This window comes from Nelumbo lutea, chromosome 1 (genome assembly GCF_056320005.1).
Source record: "Nelumbo lutea isolate HS-2025 chromosome 1, American lotus-T2T, whole genome shotgun sequence".
Lineage (NCBI taxonomy): Eukaryota > Viridiplantae > Streptophyta > Magnoliopsida > Proteales > Nelumbonaceae > Nelumbo > Nelumbo lutea.
In genome coordinates, this window is record NC_142684.1 from 15662810 (window position 1) to 15690331 (window position 27522).

Genomic DNA, 27522 nt, shown 5'->3' on the forward strand with positions numbered 1-27522 from the left:
CATACTCAGCTTCAACACTACTTCTGGCCACAACTGTCTGCTTTTTACTCTTCCACACCACAAAATTTCCTCCATGGAATGTGCAATAGCCTGTAGTAGATCTTCTATCATTCACTGAGCCTACCCAGTCTGTATCTATATACCCCACTACTTTAAGTTTTTCTCCTGGTTTATACAATAGTCCACGGCCTGGAGCTCCTTTTAGATACCTTACAATTCTGAGAACTGCATCCCAGTGAGGTATACGAGGGTTCTGCATGAATTGACTCACCACACTGACTGCAAAGGATGTCAGGTCTCGTGATAGTCAGATAGTTCAGCTTCCTCACTAGTCGTCTATACCTTCTAGGATCTTCAAATACTTCTCCTGTATCACTGCTCAACTTAACATTTGGTTTCATAGGGGTCTCAGCCGGTTTGCACCTAACAGTCCTATTTCTTCTAATAGATCAAGAACATATTTTCTTTGGTATAGATTTACACCTTGTTTTGACCTAGCAACTTCTATTCCCAAGAAATACTTTAATGTTCCAAGATCTTTTGTTTGGAAATGATTTTGCAGAAATACCTTTAGTTTGCCAATCCCCAATTTATCACTGCCAGTAATGACAATATCATCCACATAGACCACTAATAGGATCTTCCCAGCTTCTGAGTCATAGCTGAACACTGAGTGATCAACCTGGCATTGCTTCATTCCAAAACTCTTCACCACTTCACTGAACTTCAATCTGCATACCTTACCATCCTCCCCCTGAGCAACAAACCCAGGTGGTTGCTCCATGTATACCTCCTCCACAAGATCACCATGGAGGAAGGCATTCTTTATATTAAGTTGAAACAGCGGCCAATCATACATAACTTCCAGGGAAATTAGTACACGAACAGAACCAATCTTAGCCACTAGAGAGAATGTCTCCATGTAGTCCACTCCATACAACTGTGAGTAACCTTTAGCAACAAGTCTGGCCTTCAGACGCTCCACACTACCATCTAGAAAGTATTTCACAGTATACACCCATTTACAGCCCACAGCATGTTTAGCAGGTGGGAGAGTAGTAAGTTCCCACGTTTGAGTATGTTAAAGAGCAGAAAGTTCCTCCTCCATTGCCCGCCACCACCCAGGTGAACTAAGAGCTTCTTGAACATTGTTAGGTATGGAAATAGAGGACAAAAGTGAAACAAACTAGCGATGTGAGGTAGAAAGACGAGATAATGAAACAAAATTAGAAATGGGATGGAGGGTAGAACTGCGTTTACCTTTCCGTAAGGCAATGGGTAGGTCAAGGTCTGAAGGTTCAACAATAGGAGCCATGAGATGATCCACAGATGAGGTAGAAGCTGGAGGAGGGGCCGGTGTCGTTCGACGTGTATACACTTGCCGGATTGGTGGTCGTTTGGTGGTGATCTGCACTGGATGAGGTGATGGGTCTACTCCAACAACAACATCTTGAACTGGATCACTGACATGAAGAGGAAGAGGAATTATGGGTGGAGACAAAGGTGCTTCAAGACTTGAGAAGAAGGGGACAAACTAAAAAAAGGTGACATCAGGGTAGACATAACACTTCCGGGTAATGGGATTATAACACTTGTACCCTTTTTGAGTCCATTAGTAGCCAAGGAAGACACATTTAATTGAGTGTGCATCTAGCTTGTCTATTCTAGGACTCAGATTGTGGACAAAGCACACACAACCAAAGACACGAGGAGTTAATGGGAATAGAGATAAAGTGGGAAACAAGATAGAGAAGGGGGACCGACCATGAAGGATGAAAGAGGGCATCCGATTAATAAGAAGACATGCAGTGAGTACAGCATCACTCCAAAACTGTTTAGGAACATTCATGTGATGAAGAATAGACCAAGCAGTTTCAAGAAGCTGACGGTTCTTCCGTTCAGCTACCCCATTCTGTTGAGGGGTGAATGCACATGAGGTCTGATGAATAATGCCATGCTGTTCTAAATACTGTTGAAATGAAGTAAGAAAGTATTTACGACCATTATCTGAACGGAGAATTTTGATTGGAACACCAAATTGTGTGTGTATTTCAGCATGGAATATTTGAAAAATGGAAAACAACTCACTTCTTTCTTTCATTAAGTAAATCCATGTCATTCTTGAACAATCATCAATAAAGGAAACAAAATACTTGTACCCATTATAAGACTCTGTTTTGATTGGACCCCAAACATCTGAATGAACCAAAGAAAAATGACTCAACATACGACTCTCAACTCTTGGACTGAAGGACACACGACGATGTTTCCCAAACTGACATGACTCACATTGCAAAACTGACAAATAACTCAATGACTGAACCAAAATCTTGAGAGCCTTGAGAGATGGATGTCCCAGTCGGCAATGCCATTGTAGAGGAGTAAGTGAAGTCTGAAGAGCAATTGAAGATCCACCACCGTCAAGATAATACAATCCACCAGCTTCATGCCCCCCACCAATCTTCTTCCCCATCTTGAGATCCTGAAAAACACAAGTGGAAGGAAAGAAGGTAACAGAACAATTAAGAGCTTTGGTTATTTTACTAACAGACATATGATTGAATGGAAACTTAGGTACATATAAAACAGATGATAAGGGTACAAAATCCATGTCAACATTACCAACACCACAGATGGGAGATGAGGATCCACTGGCAAGTGTAATAGTTTGTGATGTGGAGGTTTCAGAAAAAGAAGAGAACACACCTGGAGTCCCGGTCATATGATCTGAGGCTCCAGAGGCTATAATCTAGGGAGGGGTTTTAGATGACATGCAAGCAATACCTGATTGGGCAAGTGTGGCAGTTGTATGCTGTAAAGTAGTTTGAAGGAACCATTCATACTCATCACGCGGTACACTCACCATCTCCCTCCCAAAAGTAGATGTAGATGTGGGAGGAGTTCGGTCTGCCTGTTTACTATCACTGATATCAACCTCACCTGCTACAGCATGATTAGCCCATTTAGAGGGAGGGCCATGTAGGTCATAATAGAAATTCACTATGTGTCCTTCCCTACCACAATGAGTAGACTTCCTTGTAAAGTTATTCTTCCCTCAGCCACGGCCTCCCCCTGAGTCACAACCACCCCGACCAATCATGGAACTGCCATGGCCTCCTCGGGAAGCATGACCTCCCCCTCTTGTACTATGTCCACCTCCTCTAGCTGTCACAAGTGCTGATTTATCAGACTGTGTGGAGTTCTTTGTCTATCCCATAGAAATTCTACGAAGCCTTGAGAATACTTCCTCAAGTGTAGGAAGAGAAGAGCCCCCTAATATTTGGGCTCTAACTGGTTCATACTCTGACTTCAACCCCACTAAAAATCTTGTAACATCTAGTTGTTCCCTTTGCCGTTGCTGAACTTTAATATCTGGAGTGAGGGGATGATAGACATTGAGTTCATTCCTTATATTCTTCATGTAGGCATAGTACTCTTCTAGTGTTTTGGTTCCTTGTTGTAAATCAAAGTACTCCTGATAAAGCCGATATACTCTTGTCATGTTATCTTGTCCAAAATATAGCTTCTTAGCATGCTCCCATATATCCTTAGCCGTATCAAGGAAAACGAAGTTGGCACTAATTTTGGGCTCCATACTATTCCACAACCAAGCCATGATTTGAGCATCTTCTTGTTCCCAATCATCAAACCCTAGAGAGTCAGCCGGTGGCTTCTCATCTTTTACATGCTTCACTTTCCTCTTTGCCTTGAGAAAAACTTCCACAGATTTAGCCCATGGAACGTAGTTTTCCCCATTCAGTTTTATTAAGGTCATCTGTACCCCTAGGTAGTCGGGGGAAACCACCACACTAGGTTTCTGATCATTGTACCCATCTCCTATTGCTGCCATTGTACTCTTTCACAGTTGCCTCTAACCTGACTTCTCAGCTACTAGCTGACTAATGTTATTCACAGTTTGATATTTCAGCACCTATTGCAGCCCCTAAACACAACAGTGAGAGCCCACGCCTTGTTCTTGTTCACACTACTGTTGTCTTCACAAACCGATGAACCGCATAAGCATCAATTTAGCACTCACTAATCACATGTAGGCCCTCTTACAACCACTCAATAGAAGTTGTGCACCACAAGCTCCATAACACAGTCAAATCTGCTACACCCAATTCAGACTTGTTTAACACATTATAGAGGGCATTACACAACCACAAAGAACTCAGCTAGGTCACCGTGTTACACCTTACACCACTCAGCCACCTGCAGCAGCCCTAACCCACTCAACCACTTACAGCAGCCGCTACACCATTCGGCTACTGTACACAACCTGTTCTAGGGCAACAATGAACCTAGTTCTCTAGGTTCTAATCAGTACTAACTGATTCTTGGAGGGTTTCTACCCAGAAATACCAGCAACACAAAAGGACTGGATAACCAACCTTCCTTTGAGAGTATCAACCAACCATTCACTGCTGAAATCACTTTCCTTGATGAAGAAGACTGTGTGCAGCAAAGAGAAATGAGCTGTGATGTCTCAGACCTAGGGCGAACCAGTTCTCTCCATTAACTAACCAGAAATGAAGAAGAAGGTGTCACGAACACAGCTGAGATGCTTTACAAACTGAAGTAGGTCAGGAACCTTGCTTTGATACCATGTTTCGAATGCAGCTACAGTAACCCGAACCAGGAGAGAAGGAAGAAGATGAAGAAGAAGAAAAGAGAAAGAGAGAACAGGAGGGTTTAGTCAAAACTGATTCGTACACTGTTCATTCGACCCCCTAATGGTTATTTAGTTCTAATAACCTTTACAAAGACTAAACTGCCCTTACTTAAGTGTGGGCAGAGTATCTCTAATAAAACTGCCACATAAGCAAGGTACTTAACAAACATGAGATGACTAAACTACCTCTATTCGGCTCACTTTAACAAGGCTAATGGTTCCAGAACTTATATTTTGTGATGCACTTGGGAGGAGAGGAAATGCTAGAATGACAATTGACACATAGTCAGATACACAAGTAAAGAAGCTTTTGTTGAGAATATTAAAACTTGAGAATAAAGGAGAAAAAAGGAAAAGGTTAGGAAACCTGTCTTACATAGTGAAAAGCAAGAAGAAAGTAAAAGGAAGAAGAAAAAGAGGTTTCAAGGAGATACGAACTGTTTTATCCTTCCTCTTGACCTGCACTGTTGTTCCATTCATTATAACATGTATAAATTACAAGAATACCCCTGTTAAGTGATCCTTGATAGGGGAATACCATATTATAGAAAAAGACTAAAATACCCCTGTGGGCAAACATTTCAACACCCTCTCAAGCTGGAGCATATATATCATAGAGCTCCAGCTTGTTACAAATATAATCCATCCTAGTACAACACAAAATCTTTGTAAACAAGTCTACTAGTTCTTCTGACTTGACATAAGGAGTCACAATATCACCATTTGTCACCTTTTTCTCTTACAAAATGACAATCAACTTCTATATGTTTGGTCCTCTCATGGAAAACTGGGTTGGAAGCAATACGAGTAGTGGCTTGATTATCACAAAACAACTTGACAGGCTTCCCTATAAAAATACCCATCTCTTAAAGGAGATGTTTCAGCTATATCAACTCATAGGTGGTGTGGGTCATTGCTCTATAATCAGCTTCAACACTGCTTCTAGCAACTACGCTTTCCTTCTTACTTTTCCAAGTAATGAGATTGCTACACAAAAAAGGTACAATACCTTGTAGTAAACTTCTGTCCATTAAGGAACCTGCCCTATCTGCATCAAAATATTCCTTTAAGGTTAATTCTCCCCCTTTCTTGTACAGTAATCCCCGACCTGAAGCACCTTTTAGGTATCTCAATACTCTTACAACATCTTCCCAGTGAATGACTATGGGATTCTGCATAAATTAACTTAGAACCCCTACATGCAAGGAGATATCAGGATGGGTAATGGTTAGATAAATCAGTTTCCCAACTAACTTCCTATACCTTCTAGGATCATTGAATGGCTCCCCCTAACTATCAGTTGTTTTCACATTAGGATCCATAGGGATTTCAACTGGTTTAGCCCCTAGTAGACTGGTCTCGTCCAACAAATCCAAAACATACTTGCATTGTGACAAGGAGATTCCCCACTTTGAGGTCGAGCGAGCTTCAACACCTAGGAAATACATCAAGGATCCTAAATCCTTGGTTTGAAAGTGTTGTTGTAAAAATTGTTTCAAATCATTAATCGTATTATCACTACCAAACCAGGCCCTACTAAAGACTAAATTATCAACTCCACATTGCTTGAGACCAAACTCCTGTACAACATTGCTGAACCTACCAAACCAGGCCCATGGTGACTGCTTGAGTGCATAGATTGCCTTGCATAATTTACATACCAAACCAGCCTCCTGCCGAGCAACATACCGAGGAGGTTGCTTCATGTGTACCTCCTCTTGAAGATCACCATTAAGGAAAGCATTATTTACATCAAGCTGGTACAAGGGCTAATCAAAGTGGATGGAAAGGGAAATAATAACCCATATAGATGACAACTTAGTCACCGGGGAGGTCTTAGAGTAATCAACTCCATAGGCCTATTTATAGCCTTTTTCCACCAGCCAGGGTTTGAACCTCTCAATGCTATCATCTTGCCTATGTTTGATCGTATATACCCACCTATAGCTAACACCTATTTCCCAGGGTAAGAAGGTAAGATCCCATGTGTGGTTAGACTAGAGAGCTTGAAATTCACCATCCATTGCTTTCTTCTAAATGGGTAGTAGATAAACGAACAAGAGAACAATAATGAGAGATAGTATGGTTAGTACAAGTATATTTTCCCTTTACATTACAACAATGAGAAGATCAAGATCCAATGATGGGGGATCTTTTGATGGTTCCAATGCTGGTGGAGGGGCAAAAGATAGAGTCTAAGGTAGTGTAGGAACTGGTGCAAGCTCTCACGTCTGATGTACAATCTATGAATTGATGGTCAAATAGGCTCCTCAATAGTGGGAAGAGGGATAAACACATCACCTGAAGCAGATGGGATGGGAATAAAGGGAGAGGGTTCATGTCCAGATAATAAGGAAGGCTCTCAAAGAAGGTGACATTAGGAACAACAAATGACTTACGAAGGATAGGATCATAATATTTGTATCCCTTTTGTGTGCGAGAGTAGCCCATAAAGATATACTAGGCACTCAGTTTATCATGTCCAAGGCCCAAGTGATGGACAAGACAAACATAGTCGAAAGCACACAAAGGAAGAGAGGGGGACTTTGAAGGAAACAAGATATAGAATGGAGAGTCCCCATCAAGGACTGATGTGGGCATACAATTGATCAGGAAGTATGAAGTGAGAACAACATCACTCTAGTAGGTCTTAGGAACAAACATTTGGAGTAATAAAGCACAAGTTGTCTCAATAATGTGTCGAGTCTTTCATTCCACCACACGATTTTGCTGAGGAGTGTGGTGTGGGAGCAAGAAGATTGATGTATAATTCCGTGAGTGTCAAAATAAGATTGAAAGGAACTATGAAAATACTCCTTTGTATTATCAAAATGAAATACTTTAATACAAACACCAAACTGATTTTGAATTTCAGCATGGAAGGAAAGGAAAATGGAGAACAATTATGAATGCTCTTTCATTAAATATATCCATATCATTCTTGAATGATCATCAATAAAGGTTACAAAATATCGAAATCAATTATAAGATGACACACTACTAGGACCCCAAACATCTAAGTGGACAAGATCAAAAAGACTTTGGACTCTATTATCTTCCTTGGAAACAAAAGTGGCTCTATGATACTTGCTAAGTTGACATATTTCACAATCCAACTTAGATAGTGATGCCAAATTAAGGATTAATTTCTTCAAAATTCAAGGTGAAGGATAACCCAAATGGCAATGCCACTAGAGAGGAGTAAGAGATGAGTGGAGCTCTCGATCGACCATCGACATCTAGGTAGTACAATCCTCCAACTTCATGACCTCCACTAATCATCTTCCCTGTTGTAAGATCCTGAAAAACACAATAGGATAGAAAGAAGGTGACTAAATAGTTTAATGACTTATTAAGTTTACTTACAAACAAGAGACTAAAGGGAAACTTAGAGATGTAAAAAGCAGAGGTAAGACTAATGAAAAACCAAGGGAAACTTTACCAGTGCCATTAATGGGAGAAGAAGTGCTATCGACTAAGGTAACAGTTTGTGCAATGGGGAGTGGAGACAAGGAATCAAAAAGATATGAAGATCCAGTCATATGATCTAAAGCTCCAAAATCAATTATACATGGTGAATGGTTAGAACTGGAAACTAAACAAATTGTACTTGACTTAGCAAGGATAGTATCTTGGAAGGCAAGAGGTTTGACAAAGTCTCTCATATTCCTCACGAGTGATGGAAACCAGTTCATTGCTCTTACCAACTCCTATGGCAGGCAGCTCATCAGAACATCATTCATATTATTGTCATCCTCAACTATGACACTATTAGCCCAGGAAGATGGACCATTCAAGTCATAACATAAAGCAACTATGTGCTCCTCACAGCCACAATGTGTGCACTCTCTCACAGTACCACAACCACCACTGTTTCTTCCACCACCTCTTCCTTCCATAACGACCAACCCTAAAACAATCGGCACCTCTATATGCGCCTCTCCCCCTAACACCTCTTCTGCCACCATCTTTGGTTGCTACTAAGGAAAACTTCTCTAAAGTGATAGAATGATCATTTTGGGGTTGCCATCGGAAAGGGAATGGCGATCACCACTTCACAGGTTCAAACTTAGATCTCAGTCCTAACAAGAATCTAGTAACATCTAAATGTTCCCTTTGAGCCCGTTGTACCTTTAGATCAGGGGAGAGAGGTTAGTAAACATTCAACTCATTTCGTAAACTTTTCAGAGTAGCATAGTACTCCATTACACTCTTAACCCTGTTGGAGAGAAAAATAATCCTGATACAGCTAATAGATCCTTCTGACATTGTCCTGTCTTGAATACAACTATTGGGCATGCTCCGAAATTTTCTTGGCAATGTCCACACATCTTTCACGTAAGTGGTTGTGGTGCTTCCCCTTAGAGAGTGATAGGTTGTGGCACAAAGTGGTTTCAAGTATTCATGGGCTTGCTAGGAATAGATGGGATGCCAGTATTCTGCAAAGAACTAATCTTGCTACACCATGAAAAAGCAGTATGTGGTATCCTTCCTCAATTCCTTGAGCATGTCAGGAATGATCTAGCTTCTGATAATAGGATAAGATTCTGGGAAGATGTGTTGGGTTGGGGATATTCCCTTGAAAGATATGTTTCCCTCTCTGTATTCTCTCTCTAGTCTCAAGGAGAAACCTATGTCTGATTTTTTTGGGTCTACCTCCTCCCCTAGGGAGGGTTGGAATTTGGGGTTAGTGAGAAACCTTTGAGAGTCGGAAATCTCATTAATGTCTCACATGTTAATTATTTTGAATGGCCTTGTCCTTGATGATATAGGGGATGACAGTAAGGTTTGGTATCTCAGCCCCTCTAGGTCATTTACCTGTAAATCCTTTTTCTCTTCCCTTGTGTCCACCTCCCTTCCCCATTCCTTTCCTATGAAAGAAGTTTGGAGTGCCCCTATCCCCCTGAAAATCAGTGCCTTTTGTTGGGAATTCTATCATGGGTGCATCAACACATGTGATATGCTGCAAAAGAACAGGCCAAATTGGTGCTTGCATCCTAATTGGTGAATTTTGTGTAAGTTGAATGGTGGGAATGCTTTCCAAGTTTCCATCTTTTAATCTCTTGTCCCTTTGCTTGTTGTATTTGGGAATGGTTCTGCTCTCTTTTTGGTTGGAGGTGAATCCCTCCTGTCAGCTTGGAAGAGCTCTTTAGTCCATCTTTTCTGAGGAGCACAAAGAAAACAGGTAGAATCTTATGGAAGTGTGCAAGGGCAGTGGTGGTGTGGTCAGTTTGGGAGGAAAGGAACTTAAGAATCTTTTAAGAGAGAGAAAGGAATAAGGAGGCAATATTGGAGGCTGTTATTGTAAGAGTTGCACATTAGGTGAAAACTTTTAAATTATTCTCATATTTCTCAATGGAAGATTTTTTCTTCCGAAACTGGAGGTCGATTGCTCTTTCTTCCTCTAGGAAACAAAAGGTCCTAGAGGCTTGGTGTCTCCAAGTGGTGGATGGATGGAACTGAACTTTGATGGAAGTAGTTTTGGCAATTCAGGACCTTGCAGAATTGGTGGAGTGTTTAGAGATGGGAGTGGGAATATTTGTGGTTTGTTTTGAGGTCCTATTGATCAAGATGATTCAGTGAGAGCTGAATTCATGGCTGCTATTGTTGGGGTGCAAAAAGCTAAGGATATGGGAATTACAAGGCTGATTGTTGAAGGGGATTAAAAATAGTCACTGGTTGGTTGAAAAAAGGAGAGGGGGTCTTGTGGCGATTCAGAAATGAACTCAGAAGATTCCTCTTTCAAGAAATATGTAAATCCTTGTAAGATGGCTTAGGAGGTCTGCTAATTGTTTGGTGGATGGATTAGACATCATTTGTTGTAAAGGGTCTTTAGACATCATTTGTTTTGGGTTCAATGTTAATTGCATGGGGGTTCTTTGTTTTAAAGAGTCTTTGTCCTAACAAATTATTGGTGTACTCTATTCTTCTTTAATCTAAATAAAACTTCTTGAGTTGCTGATAAAAAAAACACTAATGTTATTTTCCATACAGTAGTCGATCAAGACTACAATCAGTTTTGAATTTGAAAGTAAAAGAAAAGATTTCAGAGGAAGAAAAGAGGAAGAAGAAGAAGAGAGGGAGAAAAGTAGAAGCACACGAAGGGTTTTAGAAAAGAGAGAGAGGGTCAATCATAATGATCTGCTGACCCACTCTTAATATTTATATATGTTGACTAATTGTAAAAGGGCTGCATTGCCCTTATTGCTTACATGGAAAATAAACTAATAATAAAGCTGAAATAACAAGTTGTAACAACAAACTGAAATAACTGCCAACTAACACTAACATAATTAACAAAAAAAAATATGTTATGCTGCCATACGAACACTGTGGGGACCACAGCAGTGGGGTCCACATCAGTGTTATCTACACTCCCCCTCAAGTTGGGAATAGATATTTGTCATTCCCAACTTGCATAGGTCTGCCTCTAATTTCTTCTTTGGAACAGCCTTGGTGAGAAGATCTGCGAGCTGCATGTTGGAGGTGATATACGGGAGACACACTTCTTGAGACGAAACCCTTTCTTTGACAAAATGTCGATCGACTTCGATATGCTTAGTTCTGTCATGCTGTACCAGATTATGAGCTATATTAATAGCAACCTGATTTTCACAATACAACATTAAGGGCTTCTCATAATCAATACCCAACTCTTCAAATAATGACTTCAGCCATAGGATTTCAGCCACACCATTAGCCATAGATCTATATTCAGCTTCAGCACTAGAACGAGAAACAACACTTTGTTTCTTACTCCTCCAGGAGACAAGGTTACCTCCTACAAAGGCACAATATCCAGAGGTAGACCTTCTGTCATCAGCACTCCCAGCCCAATCAGCATCTGTATAGTCTTCCAGCCCTAGGCAACTCTCATGTGGTTGGCTGGATCTTAGACTCACACGAGAAACCCTAATCCTTGCTCTGATACCAAGTAGTCGATCAAGACTACAATCAGTTTTGAATTCGAAAGTAAAAGAAAAGAGGAAGAAGAAGAAGAGAGGGAGAAAAGTAGAAGCACACAAAGGGTTTTAGAAAAGAGAGAGAGGGTCAATCATAATGATCTGCCGACCCACTCTTAATATTTATATATGTTGACTAATTGTAAAAGGGCTGAATTGCCCTTATTGCTTACATGGCAAATAAACTAATAATAAAGCTGAAATAACAAGCTGTAACAACAAGCTGAAATAACTACCAACTAACACTGACATAACTAACAAAAAAAATATGCTATGCTGCCATACGAACACAGTGGGGGCCACAGCAGTGCTCTCTACACATACTATTCCATAAAAAAGTCATAGTATGAGCATTTTCCTGCACCCTTTCACTGTACCCCTTAGACCCACTCGTTGGTTGATCTTCCTTAACATATTTCAACTTCCCTCTAGCAATCAAAGAAACTTCCATAGATTTAGCCTATGGTACATAATTAGTACCATTGAGTTTAATGGTGGTTAATTAGGTATTCTTAAAGTCTGATTGCACTACTACAACGGGCTTGAAGTTATTACTGGAGGTGGCCATAGGAAGGGTAAGACACCAAACAACAAGAATTAACAACACTATCACCAACCGCAAGATGTAAAAACACAGTACAACTTTAGTCCCAAAAGTGGTACAACAGTACCTTGCTATGGTAGTTTGCAGCCCTAGAATCCAACAAAAAATGGCTTACACAACACTTCCAGAGTACCAAAAGACTCCACACACCATAGGAAGTGAGTTCCCACACAACAACTCTCCAAACTAAACACCACACACCGTCACAAAACCGCTGAACTCAATACGCATACCTGTACTCACATCTAGGGCTGCAGCAAAGAAAAACTTAGTACACCATCGCAAACACTTTAAACTGATCAACTCAAGGCACTAAAACCTCTCTTCCTTAGAGATGACCAGTCCTTTTCAGTCCCTTAGGCAGCTTGTCTCGAAGAGTTCTCAACTCCTAGGGCACAAAAAGAGGCGTGAACAGTAACCAGCGAGTTCACAGCTCTGATACCATATTAAAACTTGAGAATAAAGGGAAAAAAGAGGAGGAAAAAGATGGCAAAAGGTTGGAAAATCTGTCTTACACATTGGAAAGCAAGAAGAAAGTATAAGGAAGAAGAAAAAGAGGTCTCAAGGAGGAGATACAAACTGTTTTCTCCTTTCTATCAACCTGCACTGTTGTTCTATTCATTATAACATGCATAAATTACAAAAATGCCACCAGATTTATAGAAAAAGACTAAAATGCCCCTATGGGAAAACAATTCAATAGAGAATACAGTAGAAATTGCTGATAATTGATTCCGATGTATGCTTTGTGAAGAAAAGTAGTAGAAGCCAAAAGGTTTCAGCAAGAGAGAGAGAAGAAGAATTAGAAGAAGAAGAAGAAGAAGAAGAGAATGGGATGTCGCCAGAATTGAAAATAGTTCTGGCTGCCAACCCCTCTTGATTTATATACTCAAAATAAAAGAACGAAAGATTGCAAAGATACCCTTAGTAGGGTGGCTACTTTAAGTAGTTGAACAGTCACAACTTAAAACAACATAAACTAATGGGCCTAAGGCCCAATAACCTCCTAACTGAATAACTAAAATAAAAATAAAACAAAGCTGGGTCCAATAACTTAAAATCGGCCCAAACTCAACACTCACTCTCAAGTTGGGAGTAAATGTCACACATTCCCAACTTGTGTAGATCATGCTCCAGCTTGTTTCTTGCAACACCTTTTGTAAGAACATTAGCAAGATGTAAATCAGAAGCAATGTATGGAAGACAGACTTCCCCTGAGGTCACCCATTCTCTTATAAAATGTCTGTCCACTTCAATGTGCTTTGTCCTGTCATGCTGAACTGGGTTGTGGGCAATGTTAATTGTTGCCTGATTGTCACAGTACAACACCATAGGTTCTTTTGCCTTTATACCAATTTCTCCTAATAAGGAACGAATCCAAAGAAGCTTTGAAACTCCATGTGTCATGGCTCTGTATTCAACTTCTGCACTTGACCTTGCCACAACTGTATGTTTCTTACTTTTCCACGAAACTAGATTGCCTACAACAAGAGTGCAAACTCCTGATGTAGATCTTCTGTCATCTAGGCATCCTGCCCAATCAACATCTGTGTAAGCCTCTAACTTCAACTGTCCATGGTCAGCAAATAGTATGCCTTTACCGGGGTGTCCCTTCAGATAAGCAAGAATCTTGTCAACAGCCTCCCAATGCTAGACTCGTGGGGCATGCATGTATTGACTCACCGCACTCACTGCATAAGAGATGTCAAGTCTTGTCATGCATAAATATAGCAGTCATCCCACTAGTCTCTGATATCTCCCAATGTCCTTCACCAGCTCACCTTTTGATGCATTAATTTTGTGATTTTGATCAATAGGAGTACTAGCTACCTTTGTTCCAAGTTTCCCTATTTCTTGTAAAAGGTCCAGAACATACTTCCTCTAAGAAATAAAAACTCCATGCATTGATCTTGCTACCTCAATGCCCAAAAAATACCTCAGCTGCCCAAGACCCTTAATTTCAAATTCTCTATGCAAATTCTTCTTCAGACTATCAATCTCACTCAAGTCATTTCCTGTAACTACAATGTCATCCACATAAACAATTAGAACTGACACCAGGGACCCCCTCCGCTTCACAAACAAAGTATGGTCTGAAAAGAAATCAAGGCTTTCCTGAACCTGTCAAACCACGCTTTGGGAGATTGTTTTAAACCATAAAGAGACTTCTTCAACCTGCATACCTTCCCCTTTTTAGCATCACTGTAGAAACCAACAGGAAGATCCATATACTTCTTGTAGGTCTCCATTAAGAAAGGCATTTTTTTACATCAAGTTGAAAAAGGAGCCAAGAGTATGTAGCAGCCAAGGTTCAAAATATCGATACGTTGGTAGGGGAGTATTGGGCGAAACGATACTGCGTTTTGTGCCTTTTTTTATTTTTTTCGTAACCAGTTCAGGGGGGCGGTTTAGGGATCCTCCACCCCCTGAACTGGTCAGACCCCTAATACACCCACTGTAGGGGTATATCAGAGGGGTCTTGGAACGATACGTATCGGCCTATACGGGCCGATACGTGTTGATACTTTGAACCTTGGTAGCAGCAAGAGAGAGAAGGATCCAAACAAAATTCATTTTTGCAACTGGTGCAAAAGTCTCCAAGTAATCAATGCCATAGGTTTGAGTGTACCCTTTTGCAACCAGTCTAGCCTTATACCTTTCTATGCATCCATCTGCCTTGTATTTAACTGTATAAACCCATTTGCATCCAACAATCTCCTTGCCCTCTAGTAGATCCACAATCTACCACGTTCGATTCTTAATTAAAGTTGCCATTTCCTCCCGCATAGTTGTCTTCCACTCAGGTTTGGAGAGAGCCTCACTGACACCCTTGGGTATAAACACAGAGTCAAGGGAAGAAAGGAAGGCTCGATAAAAAGGAGAAAGTTCATTGTAGGAGAGATACTATGAGATACAATGAGCAGTATACTTTCTCTTCCCTTTTTTTAGTGCAATAGGAAGGTCCATGTCATCTGTAATGGGGTTAGTGGAATCAATAGGAACTGAAACATCAGAGGGATCAAGAGGAATACCTGAGTCAGTGTCAGCTGAATCTGGAATCTCTGAGGAATCGATAGGAAGTAATGTGGGTTCTTCTGCAATGGAATCAACCTCCCTGTGGAGGCACTGTCGTAAGTAGCACTAAGAAACAGGATGCAAGGGAGGTGGTAAGGTAGGTGACATAGGAGGGTCAGACACAGGAGTGGACATAGGGGTTGGAATTGGAAGAGGAATAGGCTGCTCACTTCCTTACCCAAAACACTCCCCCTGAGAAGAACCCTTTGGGAAAAAAGATGTGGACTCAAAAAAGGTGACATCCATAGTAACATATCGATTCCCAGAGACTGAGTCGTAGCAACAATACCCTTTCTGATTTTCTGCATACCTAATAAAAACACACTTCTTTGCCTTCGGATCAAGCTTCGAGTGGTGAGGACCAAGAACATGAGCAAAGCAAGCACAACTAAAAACCCTGAAAGGAATGCAGAACATCTCCCCCTCAGGAAAAAGGAGGCTGAATGGGGTGCTAAATCCAAGAACACGAGAAGGCACCCTACTAATCAGAAAAACTGCAGTGAGAACTGCATCACCCCAAAATTGATCTGGGACAGTAGATGTGATCATCATGCTCATCGCAATCTCAACAATTTGTTTGTTCTTCCTTTCTCCTACACCATTTTGCCGTGAACTGTAAGAACAACTACTCTGATGAATTACACCATACTCTAATAGATATGAAGCAAGGTTCTTCTCAAAATATTCCTTGGCATTGTCTGATCTAAACACTTTCACTTGTACCCCAAACTGTGTCAGCACCATCTGATGAAACTGTTGAACCAAGGATGGTACCTCATCAGGGGATCTCATCAAGTAAATTTAAGAAAACTGAGAAAAATCATCCACAAATAAAAGAAAATACCGGTAGCCACCCATAGAAGGAACATGGTATGGTCCCCACACATCAATATGAATAACATCAAAAGTAGATGAACACCTTTTCTTACTAACTTTAAATGAATGTCTAAAATGTTTTCCAAGCTGACAACCTTCACACTCCAAGCTAGACAAATCAACAGACTCAAATAACTTTGGAAATAAGAAACACAAATAAAGAAAAGACAAATGTCCCAAATGATTATGCGAGAGCATAATCTTACCCACAGACTCTGACTCAACATCCCTGCTAACATGATGACTCTGATGATCTGGAAGAGCATCTAGAAGGTAGATTCTATTCACCTCACGACCTCTCCCAATCATCCTCTTTGAAACCAAATCTTACAAAGAACAATGATCAGGAGAAAAAATCACTGAGCAATTCAAGTTCTTAGTCAAACTACTAACAGATAACAAGTTAGTACTCAATCTAGGTACATGGAGGACAGAGGGTAGGGAAATGGAATCAATTATCTTGATAGACCCCTTCCCAGCAATGGGAACATGGGTTCCATCGGCTATAGAAACTCTGTCTCTACCGAAGCAGAGTTGGTAAGAGGAGAAAATAGTGGAACTATGGGTCATATGCTATAAGGCTCCAAAATCTATAATCCAAGGAGGTCCCTATTTACCTGTAGTAGAAACATAGTTTGTAGTGGCATGTGAACTACCTGTATGAGCAAAGGAAGTAGAATGTCCACCACCAGATCCACTTGTACCTAGCTGTCCACCTAATAACGGATTAGGGCTAACTATATCTCGCTGATTAAGTAACTGCCCATATCTCTCAAGTTCGGCTTTCACTGCAACAACTACAACAGTCTCCATAGTTGTAGTAGGGGGCCCAGGTAAGTCACCAGTTACTGCCATATTAACATTTTCCTTTTTATCTTTGAGTCCATTCGGCACAAGGTGAGGGTGAAGCTTCCAGTAGGTACCTCTCGTGTGTTTAGGCTTCTTATAGTAGTCACAGAACAGGTCCCTCTTATATTCCTCCCTAATTTCACTACCACCCTGATATCCACTCTATTTAGGTTTCACAATACTAACCATAGATGACTACTCAAGACCCGAATTCGTCATCATCACATTCCTCCTACTCTCTTCCCCTGATACAAAGGCATATGCCTGAGAGAGAGTAACACTATCCTTGGAAAGGATATGTTGCCTTGCAATGTCATACTCGGGATTAAGGCCAACAAGAAATTCAAAGACCCTATTCTTTTCTAAGAGCTTTTGGTAGGTAGCTGCATCCTTACTACTTCCCCAAACCACTGTCTCCAAATGGTCAATTTCCTACCATAGGGTTTTAAGGGCCGAAAAATAAACAACAATAGGTTTATCTCCTTGTTTGGTAGCAATAACCTGGTTCCTCAACTGGTAGGCCCTAGCAACATTCTTACTCTGTGATTAGGTTTCTGCAACCCCATCCCAAATTTTCTTAGTTGTATTTGCCCACAAAAAGTTTTTACTTATATGGGGCAGCATAGAATTACACAGCCAAGTCATTACCATATAATTTTCCTGTACCCACCAGGAGCAGTTAGTCTCGGGTTTCACTTCCTCATTAGTGACATACCCCAACTTTCCATGAGCACCAATGGCCATCTTTGTAGACTGTTACCATTCTAAATAGTTTGTACCATCTAACTTAACTGTAGTGATGGTTCTAGCCCTAAAAAGGTCTTTGACACCTCCTTCTCCTTGTCCCATCTCACTCCCCGATTTGTTTTCAACTTCGTGACCCTTTATTAATTCCAAAAAAGGGCTAGAAAATCACTTTAAGATGAAGAAATATGAGAGAATTCCCTTCAGGCACCACAGACACCCTTCTGGTACCCTAGATGGTCCTCCCACAAAAGATTCTCTTTCCGCGGGAGTGGGAGAAGAGAGAGAAGAAGCAGCCGCTCCCTCTAGAGGCCTCCAAAACAGGTGGGACTTAAACCGCCCCCTTCAAAAAACTCCAAGGAACCCTAAAAAAATAGGGTGCCACTTCCTAGGTCAAAATTGAAGAGTCCTACAAAAACAGGACTCTCCCCCTCCCCCTTTCTCCAGTTCTTCCTAAATTTGATGGGAAACCCTAGATTAGCTACAGGGAAAAACAGATCCACCAAAAAATCCAAACACTAGGCTTACTTGAGGTCTTCGATCAACCTCTCATATATGTAGTCGGCCGATCTAGGGCTGCATGATAGAGCAACTTAAGAAACCTTTGGCCTGCTCTGATACCAAGTAGAAATTGTTGATAATTGATTCTGATGTATGCTTTGTGAAGAAAAGTAGTAGAAGTTGAAAGGTTTCAGCAAGAGAGAGAGAAGAAGAAGAAGAAGAAAAGAGAGTGGGATGTTGCCAGAATTGAAATTAGTTCTGGCTGCCAACCCCTCTTAATTTATATACTTAAAATAAAAGAATGAAAGATTACAAAGATACCCTTAGTAGGGTGGCTACTTTAAGTAGTTGAACAGTCACAACTTAAAATAACATAAACTAATGGGCCTAATGCCCAATAACCTTCTAACTAAATAACTAAAATAAAAATAAAACAAAGCTAGGCCAATAACTTAAAATCGGCCCAAACTCAACAAATATTGTTGTTTGGTTGGTACATAGAGTGACTTTGGAGCTGTTCAAATCTTTCTTTATAGATGACAACTACACTACTCATCCCAATTGAGAATTCCTCCAACTATCTTGTGGACTCTTCAAGCAAATTCATCAAAATAAACTTTGATGGGTGTAGTTTGGGAAATCCTCGGTCCCCATGCATAGGGGGAATTTTTAAAAATAGTGTGGGTTATATAATGGTCTTGTTCTCAGGATCAATTGGTTTAAGGAACTCCACTAGAGTTTAACATTTGGCAATCCTACAAGGTTTGAGGATTCAAAGACTTAATATATACAGATAGATAGATAAATAAATAAATAGATATATGAAAAGTTACTTCATTACCAATATGTAAGCAAAGTTACAACACCCCAAAGAGAGGCACGAGGTGTGACCTCTTTTGAAAGTAAAAGAAAGTGTAAGAAACCATAAAACACTATAATCAAATCATTACAAGGTTTCACAATACAGATGTTCCCTCAAGACCCCCTTTTTAGCGAGACCATGAACCATAGCATTTGCCGATCTTCTCACCCAACGTGAACTAACATTCATGTTGCTTGTTAACCAGCTTGCCTTCTTTAGGAAATCCTTGTAGCACTAAATTACTAATCTCGGGTCTGTTAGCCAGCCCACAACCACCTTAGAATCTCCTTCAATTCAGATATACTCCACCCCTGTTTGATTTGCTATCTGAATGCCTTGTAGAGCTGCCAATAGTTCAGCCTTGACTGAATCTCTTATTCCCACTGGACCTAAGGGGTCAGGATTTCCTTGATACCATCTTCCCAAAATAAAATAGAGTTCCCTAAACAAGCATCATACTTGACAAAATTCAGAAAAGGGGAAAGATATTGTGAATTGCTTTACAAGGACTGCTCAAAGTAACCCAATGAGAAATTTCAGCATCTCACCGTTCTCCAAACATCCATGAATACTAGCTACCACCTCATGCCACAACCTCTCTCTTCCAAAGGCCATCTCCACAACCACTTACCTAACAACAAAGTTACATCCTTTACAGCCAAATTCCCTAACCCCAACCCACCCTCTTCTTTTATCCTACAAACAATCTCCCAACAAATTAAATGATCATTTTTCTCTTCCACAGGCTCCCAAAGGAAGTCCCTCATTACTTTCTCCAATTTCTTTGCCTCCCTAGAGGGTATCCTGCACACGGAGAGATAATGAACTGGAAAATTAGCTAGAGTGGCTTTAAGCAAAGTTATTCTACCTCCTAGAGATATATAGCTCTTTTTCCGAGCTGCTAGCCTTTTTTCAAATTTCTCTAGGATTGGAGTCCAAAAACAGCTCTCTTTTCGGGTTAGCTCCTAGGGGAAGCCCAAGATAAGACAAGGGCCAAGAAGCTACATGACAACTTAAGCACTCTGCCACAAACTCAATAAACCCTTCATCTAGGTTAATCCCTACCACATAGTTCTTGTCCAGGTTTATTTTCACGTTAGAGACCCCTTCAGAGTAACCTATTAAAGCTTTCAGATTCCTTACTTTTCTTAGGTCAATCCCCTCACTGAAAATAATAATATCATCAGCAAATTGGAGATGGGTCACTAGGACACTATTTCTTCCTGTCCTCCAACCTCTAATTGCCCCTTCCATATCTGCCTTTGAGAGAAGCCTATTGAACACATCTGCTATCAAGGTAAAGAGAAAGGAAGAAGGGGGTTGCCTACCTTAATCCTCTAGAGTCTGGAAAGAAGTCCTTAACCACAACATTTACTAGGACTGAAAAATGAACAGAACTAATATAGCCCTTCATCTAATTGCACCACCTATCACCAAAACCACAGTTCCTTAGGACCTCAATCAAGAAGCTCCAATCCACTAAGTCATAAGCCTTTTCTAAATCCAATTTACAAACAACACCTTGCTGGCCTGATTTCCTCCACACATTCAAAGGCTCAAAATATTGAAGGCTTAATAGTTGAAGGAGATTCTAATACAGTGGCAGGTTGACTAAGACAGAACAGAACAGGTCCTTGGTTGTTTAGGCTTACATTGAGGGAAGTCAGACTCTTATCTGATGTGCTAAGATAATCGTCTTATTCTTAGGTCCTTCGTTGTTTAGACTTACATCAAGGATTCATGATAGTTTCATCATTTGGAGGCCCTTTCTATTTTCAAGTTGTGCCTTTTCATGATTTTTCCAATCTTGATCAAACTCTCAGTGACTTGCCTTCAAATAATTTTAGACATTACTCATTTTTCAGAGTAGGCACAAAAAGAGAAAAGATATAGTTCTGCATGTCAAATGCCATCATTTCTTGATATTGATTATTTGGTTCTTGGTATGAATATGGAGGCATGTTTACTAGTTCTTGGAACCAGATCTTTTATGATGCTTATCAACTATCCTTACCCCTTCAAATGTTTTTCTCTCTCTTCTTTTGTGTTGCTAATTCTAGATTGGATAAGGATGATTGCTTCAGGTTGACATCCAGCATAAATAACTTGCCAACTCTTTACATGAAACCTGGATTTCTAGTTTAAGCTCACAAAAGAGCATTACATATAGTCCTAGATAGATTATTGGTGTAAAATTTCCATACCTGGCATTCAATAAATGGAACAAGGCTTGGATGCTGATGATTGTGATAATATTATTGACCTTTAAACTTGGAAAGATAAAATGAAGCTCCTTAATATGTTATCACATTTGGTAGCAGGGATCAAATATGGGTTTTCATTTCAAATATTGAAGGTTATTTTATGGGTTTTCGAATGTTGAAGGTTATAGTCCTCACTGAAGCTGATTAGGTGATGATAATGCACCCTTGACTGATAAAATTGACTCATTGTTTTCACCTGTATTTTTCCAGCCAAAAGAAAAAAGAGAACATTTGATCAGTGGTATAGACATATTCAATTTTTTCATGTTCTTTGGAAACCTAGGTTTTATGGCTACTGGAGCTCATGTATGATTTCCTTTCAGGTAGATGCTGAGAGATCTTATCATCAAAGTGTTGCTGCTATTCTAGAGAAGCTCCATGCTGAGGTGTAACAAATTGGTTTTTTTAGTACTACCCTGCACTTTTCTATTATCTGATAGAATTTTATTATTTATGCATTTATACAAGAGAAGATGCAAATGGTACATACATGAACTCCTTTGTTCCTTTACTTTTGGAAATAGATGGTTCTGGAGAAGCAACAAAGTGAATCTGCACCACCATCACCAATAACAGATGTGTACATGCCACATGCACATGGAGATACCAATACCAATGAATCTGGTGTTCATGCACATGAAGATAAGAATACTAATGGATCTGGTGTACGTGCACATGAAGATAAGAATACCAATGGATCTGATGCATGTGCACATGGAGATAACAATACCAACGGATCTAGTGCACATGCACATGGAGACAGAAATACCAATGGATCTGGCACACATGAACATGGAGATGGTAAAACCAATGAATCTGGAAATGTTGTACCTACAGCTCAAAACGAGACATTCTTTATTGCAAAAGTAAGGCTTACTACATCTATTAAATGATCCATTGTTGCATAAAAAGGTAGCTTATAGCCTTATACATAGTTGTCATGAATTTGTGATAGATAACACCATTTTTGCAATATTTTTTTGGGTAAATTACAGATAGATACCCTGTACTTTGGGGATAGTGACAGATAGGTACCCTGAACATTCAATTGCAACAATTGAGTACCCTGAACTCTCAAAAATAGACAATTGGGTCCATCTGTTAATATTCTGTCAGTTAAACATTACATAATACCCTTATCGTGTATTTCTGAGATCATTCTCAGGTAACTGAACGCCCCCCCATGATGATATTCTTATGTGATTTTCCGATGACGGCATTCTCTTGTGATGATTTTACTCCATAGAATGATCTCAAAAATACACTAGAAGGGTATTTTTGACATTATGTAATGTTTAACTGATGAAATACCAATGGATGGACCCAAGTGTCTATTTTTGAGAGTTCAAGGTACTCAAGTGTTGCAATTGAATGTTCAGGGTACCTATCTGTCACTACCCCCAAAGTACAGGGTACCTATCTGTAATTTACCCTTTTTTTATAAGAGAAATTTTATTAAAGACCAATAATAAGAATACAACATGACTTCTCCCACAAAGAGGCACGAGATGCAGCCTCAAAACAAAACAAAAATTACAAATGAGCCCAAAACAACCAACACTTTTGCAATATTCAGAGATAAACAACCAAGAGGACTAATCCTCTATAAATCCAATTCCCCACCCCAACCCAAAATGAGGGTGGGGCCTTGGAACCTGTCAAAACTGTTAGCCTCAGAAAACATGGATGAAGATCTCTCCCCCACCTTCCTAAAAGAAAATTAAGGAAAAGAAAACCAATAACACTGACGGCAACAAGCACCAGGCCAGAGCCAAGGACATGTCGAGGTAAATCCTTATAGGATTTGCAGCTATTAAACCTAGATCCCTATACACACCTAGCATACTGGTTTAGAATACTGGGGACAGTATCAGATGCTTCATGGATACTTCTAAATGTACTTTATAGCATTAACATTTCTAAAATATGTAAATTTGTGTGCTTTAACAAATTATACTATAAGAGGTCTGCACATGTTATGAATTTAATTAAATTTGGCAAGATATAAGTCTTTCAAAATGACATTCAGCTTCAGAAACTCGATATAAATGCATGATATAAGCATACTACATGGGATACCCATATATAAATTCTTGTCCAGGATTTTGTTTTATGTATAACTTGAAATTTTCATTAATTATGTATAAAAAAATAAGCTATTTACAGCATTAATTGTGCCATTGCACCCCAATCTTACGTAAAGGCCTTTTTCTTTTACTAGGATACAAAGTTTTCAGGTGCCCTATTAATACCTCCCCAAAACATTTGGTTCCTGTGGACCCCTTGCCTAGCTGATGCATCTGCTATCCATTTGCTAATCTTCCAGTCCAGATGAATATAACTCTCGCTTGCCTTGTTAGCCTGGTTTCCTCTCTAATTGAGTGCCTATAGCACAAAGGTCCTTTTCTGTTATTCACCATCCACCCTATGATTGTGCGAGTTTCTCCCTCTGCAATAGGTTGTTGTGGCTCAATGACTTCCCAATTCCAATTCTTCAGTAATGCCATCAACTCTGCCTTGATCGAGTTACCTTGGCCTATAGGTCCTGAATGTATTGATAAATTTCCATGTCATGGTTTCTGAAAATACCCCTACTCCTACTAAACCTGGATTGCCCAAGTTGCAATTATCAAAACTCAGTTTTATATAATTTGGTGGGGAAGGATACTACATGCTTACTACCATGGTTCTTCAAGTGGAAGAATTAGCAACCTACTGCTAGTTGCCTATGGTATCTTCCTCGTAAATGAATTAAATGTGATGTTGTTTTGACCTAGTGAGCTGACCTAACCATAATGTTTTATATTAAGGCTTCGACTGTATGACTTTCTTCCTTGAATTTCCTTGCATTCCTTTCTTCTCAAAGAGGCAGGAGATTAGTAAGTGTGGAGTAGATTCACCACTTTGCCAACACAGAAAGCTTAAATTGGGAGACAAACACCAATTGGGACCTTTCTTTGGAGGACCTCACAGATATTAATATTTTGATGATACACCTTTCAATAGAAAGCCCTTAGGAGGACTGGGACCCAATCAAATGGCTCTAGATGGGAAGGCCCTAGGTAAAGGATTAGAGGGAAACAAACTCTAGAATAATGGAGAACAAGATAATAAGCTAGAAGAGGAGGGTTGCCAAATGCAACTATCAGATGAAGATGGACCCAAAGACATACCATATAAGTATTGGATTAGTTGCATTGCTTCAACCGCATTATTCCTAAACCCCCTTTGTTGTTAGGTGAATGCTTATGGGGCTATTTGTGGGCCTACCACCATACTTTATATCATTTAGGGAGATTTTATGCTTAATCTTTTACTAATTGGGGACATATTATAATTTTTTCTTCTTCCTCTATTCTTCTCTACTTTTCCGCATTTTCTTCCTTGTTTTCTCTTTATTTTTTTAGTCCAACACACTTTTACTCCTTTCTTAGCCCCAAGTTCCACGTTATTTCCGGCACAACACTGGACAAGCAATGGAACACTGATTTGTTTTCGTTCAAAGAAAGAAAGTAAATATGAGGGAAACTCTCTTTTAAGGTGTAGAGAACACTGATGTGGGCCCCACAGCTACGGTCCCACTGTGTTCGTAGGGTAGAAGGTGTTCTAGTCTTCCTAGGGTTAGCTATTACTCATTTAGTTGTTTTAGTTGTTATTTACTTCAGTCTTATTTTTGCTCTATTTGTTATGTAAAGACTAAGGGCAGATCTGTCCTTTCCATGTAATGAGCATAACCTATAAATATTAATTAAAGTTGCGGCGGCAGAACATTAAGCTTCTGCTCCTTTTCAACTCTTGTGTTTACTGCTTCTCCTCCCTCTTCCTCCTCTTTTCTCTTTACCTTTCTTCTTATTTTCGAACCTGAAATCCATTAGGGTTCAAGACTGATAACAGTCCTGAACTTCTACTTGGTATCAGAGCAAGGGTTTCTCATGTGAGTCTAGTCTAGACGACCACATGAGAACCATCTAAGGCTGGAAGCTGAGAAAGTAGAGTTTGTTGACTGGTTCTTGGAGATCTCCAGAGGATTAGCAGCTGTTTGAAGAATTGCCACAGTTGCAGCGAGTTGGTGATCAGGAAGAATCAAAGAAGGCTAGGGTTCGGGTAAGCTTGGAAGGCAGCGAACAACCTCCTATTGTAAGTTTTTTATTTTCTGAGAGAAGTACTATCAGAGAAAATAGGTTGGACCTATCTAGCAAGGGCGGCCGAACCACTCTAGGGTTTATCTTTCTATTCTCTAAGGTTTTGTCTTAACCCTACGGCAAACCCTAGTACTGGACTGAACCTTGTGATCTAATACTGCGGCAAACCCTAATAGTTCTCTCCTCAACATTGATCAGTTTTAGGGTTTCATATTAACCCTACTACAAGCCTTATCCATACGGTACTGTCTGGAGTGTACGGCTGAGAATTTGCTTTTAGGACTGATTAAAACCCCAATTCGGCTTCAGCATATCAGATTGTTCTTCAAACTGTTTTTCAGTTTTCTTTTGGGGTTTCAAACTCTTCTAAGGGGATGAAAACAGTTCGGACTATTGCTGTTGTGTGTGGTTACTGATTTCATATCAGTTTTATACCTGTTTCATGTACATCTACTGTGAGTACAGATTGGTTCTATACTGATTTTGTGATTGTGGTTGATAGTCCAAGTGCTGGTTTTGACTGTAGTAACCCTAATATTGAGACTTCTGGTTCCTGACTGAAATGGAGTTTAAGAATCAGGCAGAAGGCAGTATTGGAAACAACAGTTATGTGGTATGTGGGTATTGTAAGAAACCCAAACACACAAAAGAAACATGTTGGAAGCAACATCCTTATTTGGTCCCGGCAAAGTTAAGAAGCAAGAAGGGTAACGTTCATGTGGCTGTGCATACTAATTCATCATCCCCGTATGGCAGAAGAGGCACATTCTTAGAGACCTTAGCCACAATTCGGGCTGCTCTTATACAGTTGGAAGCGGAAGTTGGGAACTCATCTCAGCCACCGCAGTCACCATTAGCCCCCGCCACATTTGCTTCCGCAAATTCAGGTACTCGAGCCTCAGTCTGCCATGCCTCAGCTCCAGGTACCACTGAACCCTATTGGGTAATAGATTCAGGTGCATCTGACCATATGACTAGCTCGCCTTCATTGTTTACCACTTATCATTTATCTTCTGGCAGGGATAAAGTATCTATTGCTGATGGCTCTCTTGTCCCCATTTCTGGCAAGGGTGACATCAAGCTATCGGATACCATCTCCTTGTCTTCTGTCTTGCATGTCCCTAAGCTTGATACTAACCTTCTTTCAGTCAGTAGTATTACCAAACACATGAACTGCTCAGTAACTTTCTTCCCTGACCGGTGTGTTTTTCAGGACCTGAAGATGAAGAAGGTGATTGGGACTAGCCGTGAGACGAATGGGATCTATCTGCTCGGGGAGAGTTCTCATCGGAAAGAGTCAAGGGATAAGAAGTCACTTGTTTCCCAGAGTGTGAGTTCGGTTATTCTTTGGCATAGCTGATTGGGTCATTTGTCTTTTCGGTCCTTAAGGAGTCTGTTTCCTAATTTGTTTGAGTCTATTGAGTTGTCTCAATTGCAATGTGAAAGCTGTGAGTTTGCTAAACATTGTAGACACTCTTATTCGTTGAGCAATAAAAGGAGCAATCGTCCTTTTGATCTTGTGCATACGGATGTTTGGGGGCCAATATTACATTCCTTCCATGGGTGGGTACATATATTTTCTGTTATTTGTTGATGACCATACCCGATTTTCTTGGGTTTATCTTATGCGTTCACGAGATGATGTTCCCGCCCTGACCCAAAACTTTCACCAAATGATCCTAACCGAGTTTGATGCCAAGATCAAAGTTCTTAGATCTGATAATGCAAAGGAATACTTTGCTAAGCCATTGGCATCTTACCTTCTTACTCATGGGGTTATTCACCAGAGCACTTGCCCTCATACACCTCAGCAGAATGGGGTTGCAGAAAGGAAGAATAGGCACATCTTGGAGGTGGCTAGAAGCATTATGTTTACCTCCAATGTCCCTATTCTCTTCTGGGGTGATGCTATCCTCACGGTGGTATATCTTATTAATCGGGTTCCTTCCCGGGTTCTTGATATGTCAT

The 27522-nt window shown here is 40.2% G+C and overlaps 1 protein-coding gene across 6 annotated transcripts in view; it reads left to right on the forward strand.

The window, feature by feature from the left end:
- LOC148873674 (SH3 domain-containing protein) overlaps nucleotides 1–27522 on the forward strand; it is a 103331-nt gene that overhangs the window by 27776 nt on the left and 48033 nt on the right. For all 6 annotated transcript variants that reach the window (XM_088978750.1, XM_088978759.1, XM_088978785.1 and 3 more), the window contains 2 exons: nucleotides 21736–21798; nucleotides 21937–22278. In XM_088978750.1, coding sequence (XP_088834876.1) covers nucleotides 21736–21798; nucleotides 21937–22278 — 405 coding nt within the window. The remainder of the gene's footprint in view (nucleotides 1–21735; nucleotides 21799–21936; nucleotides 22279–27522) is intronic.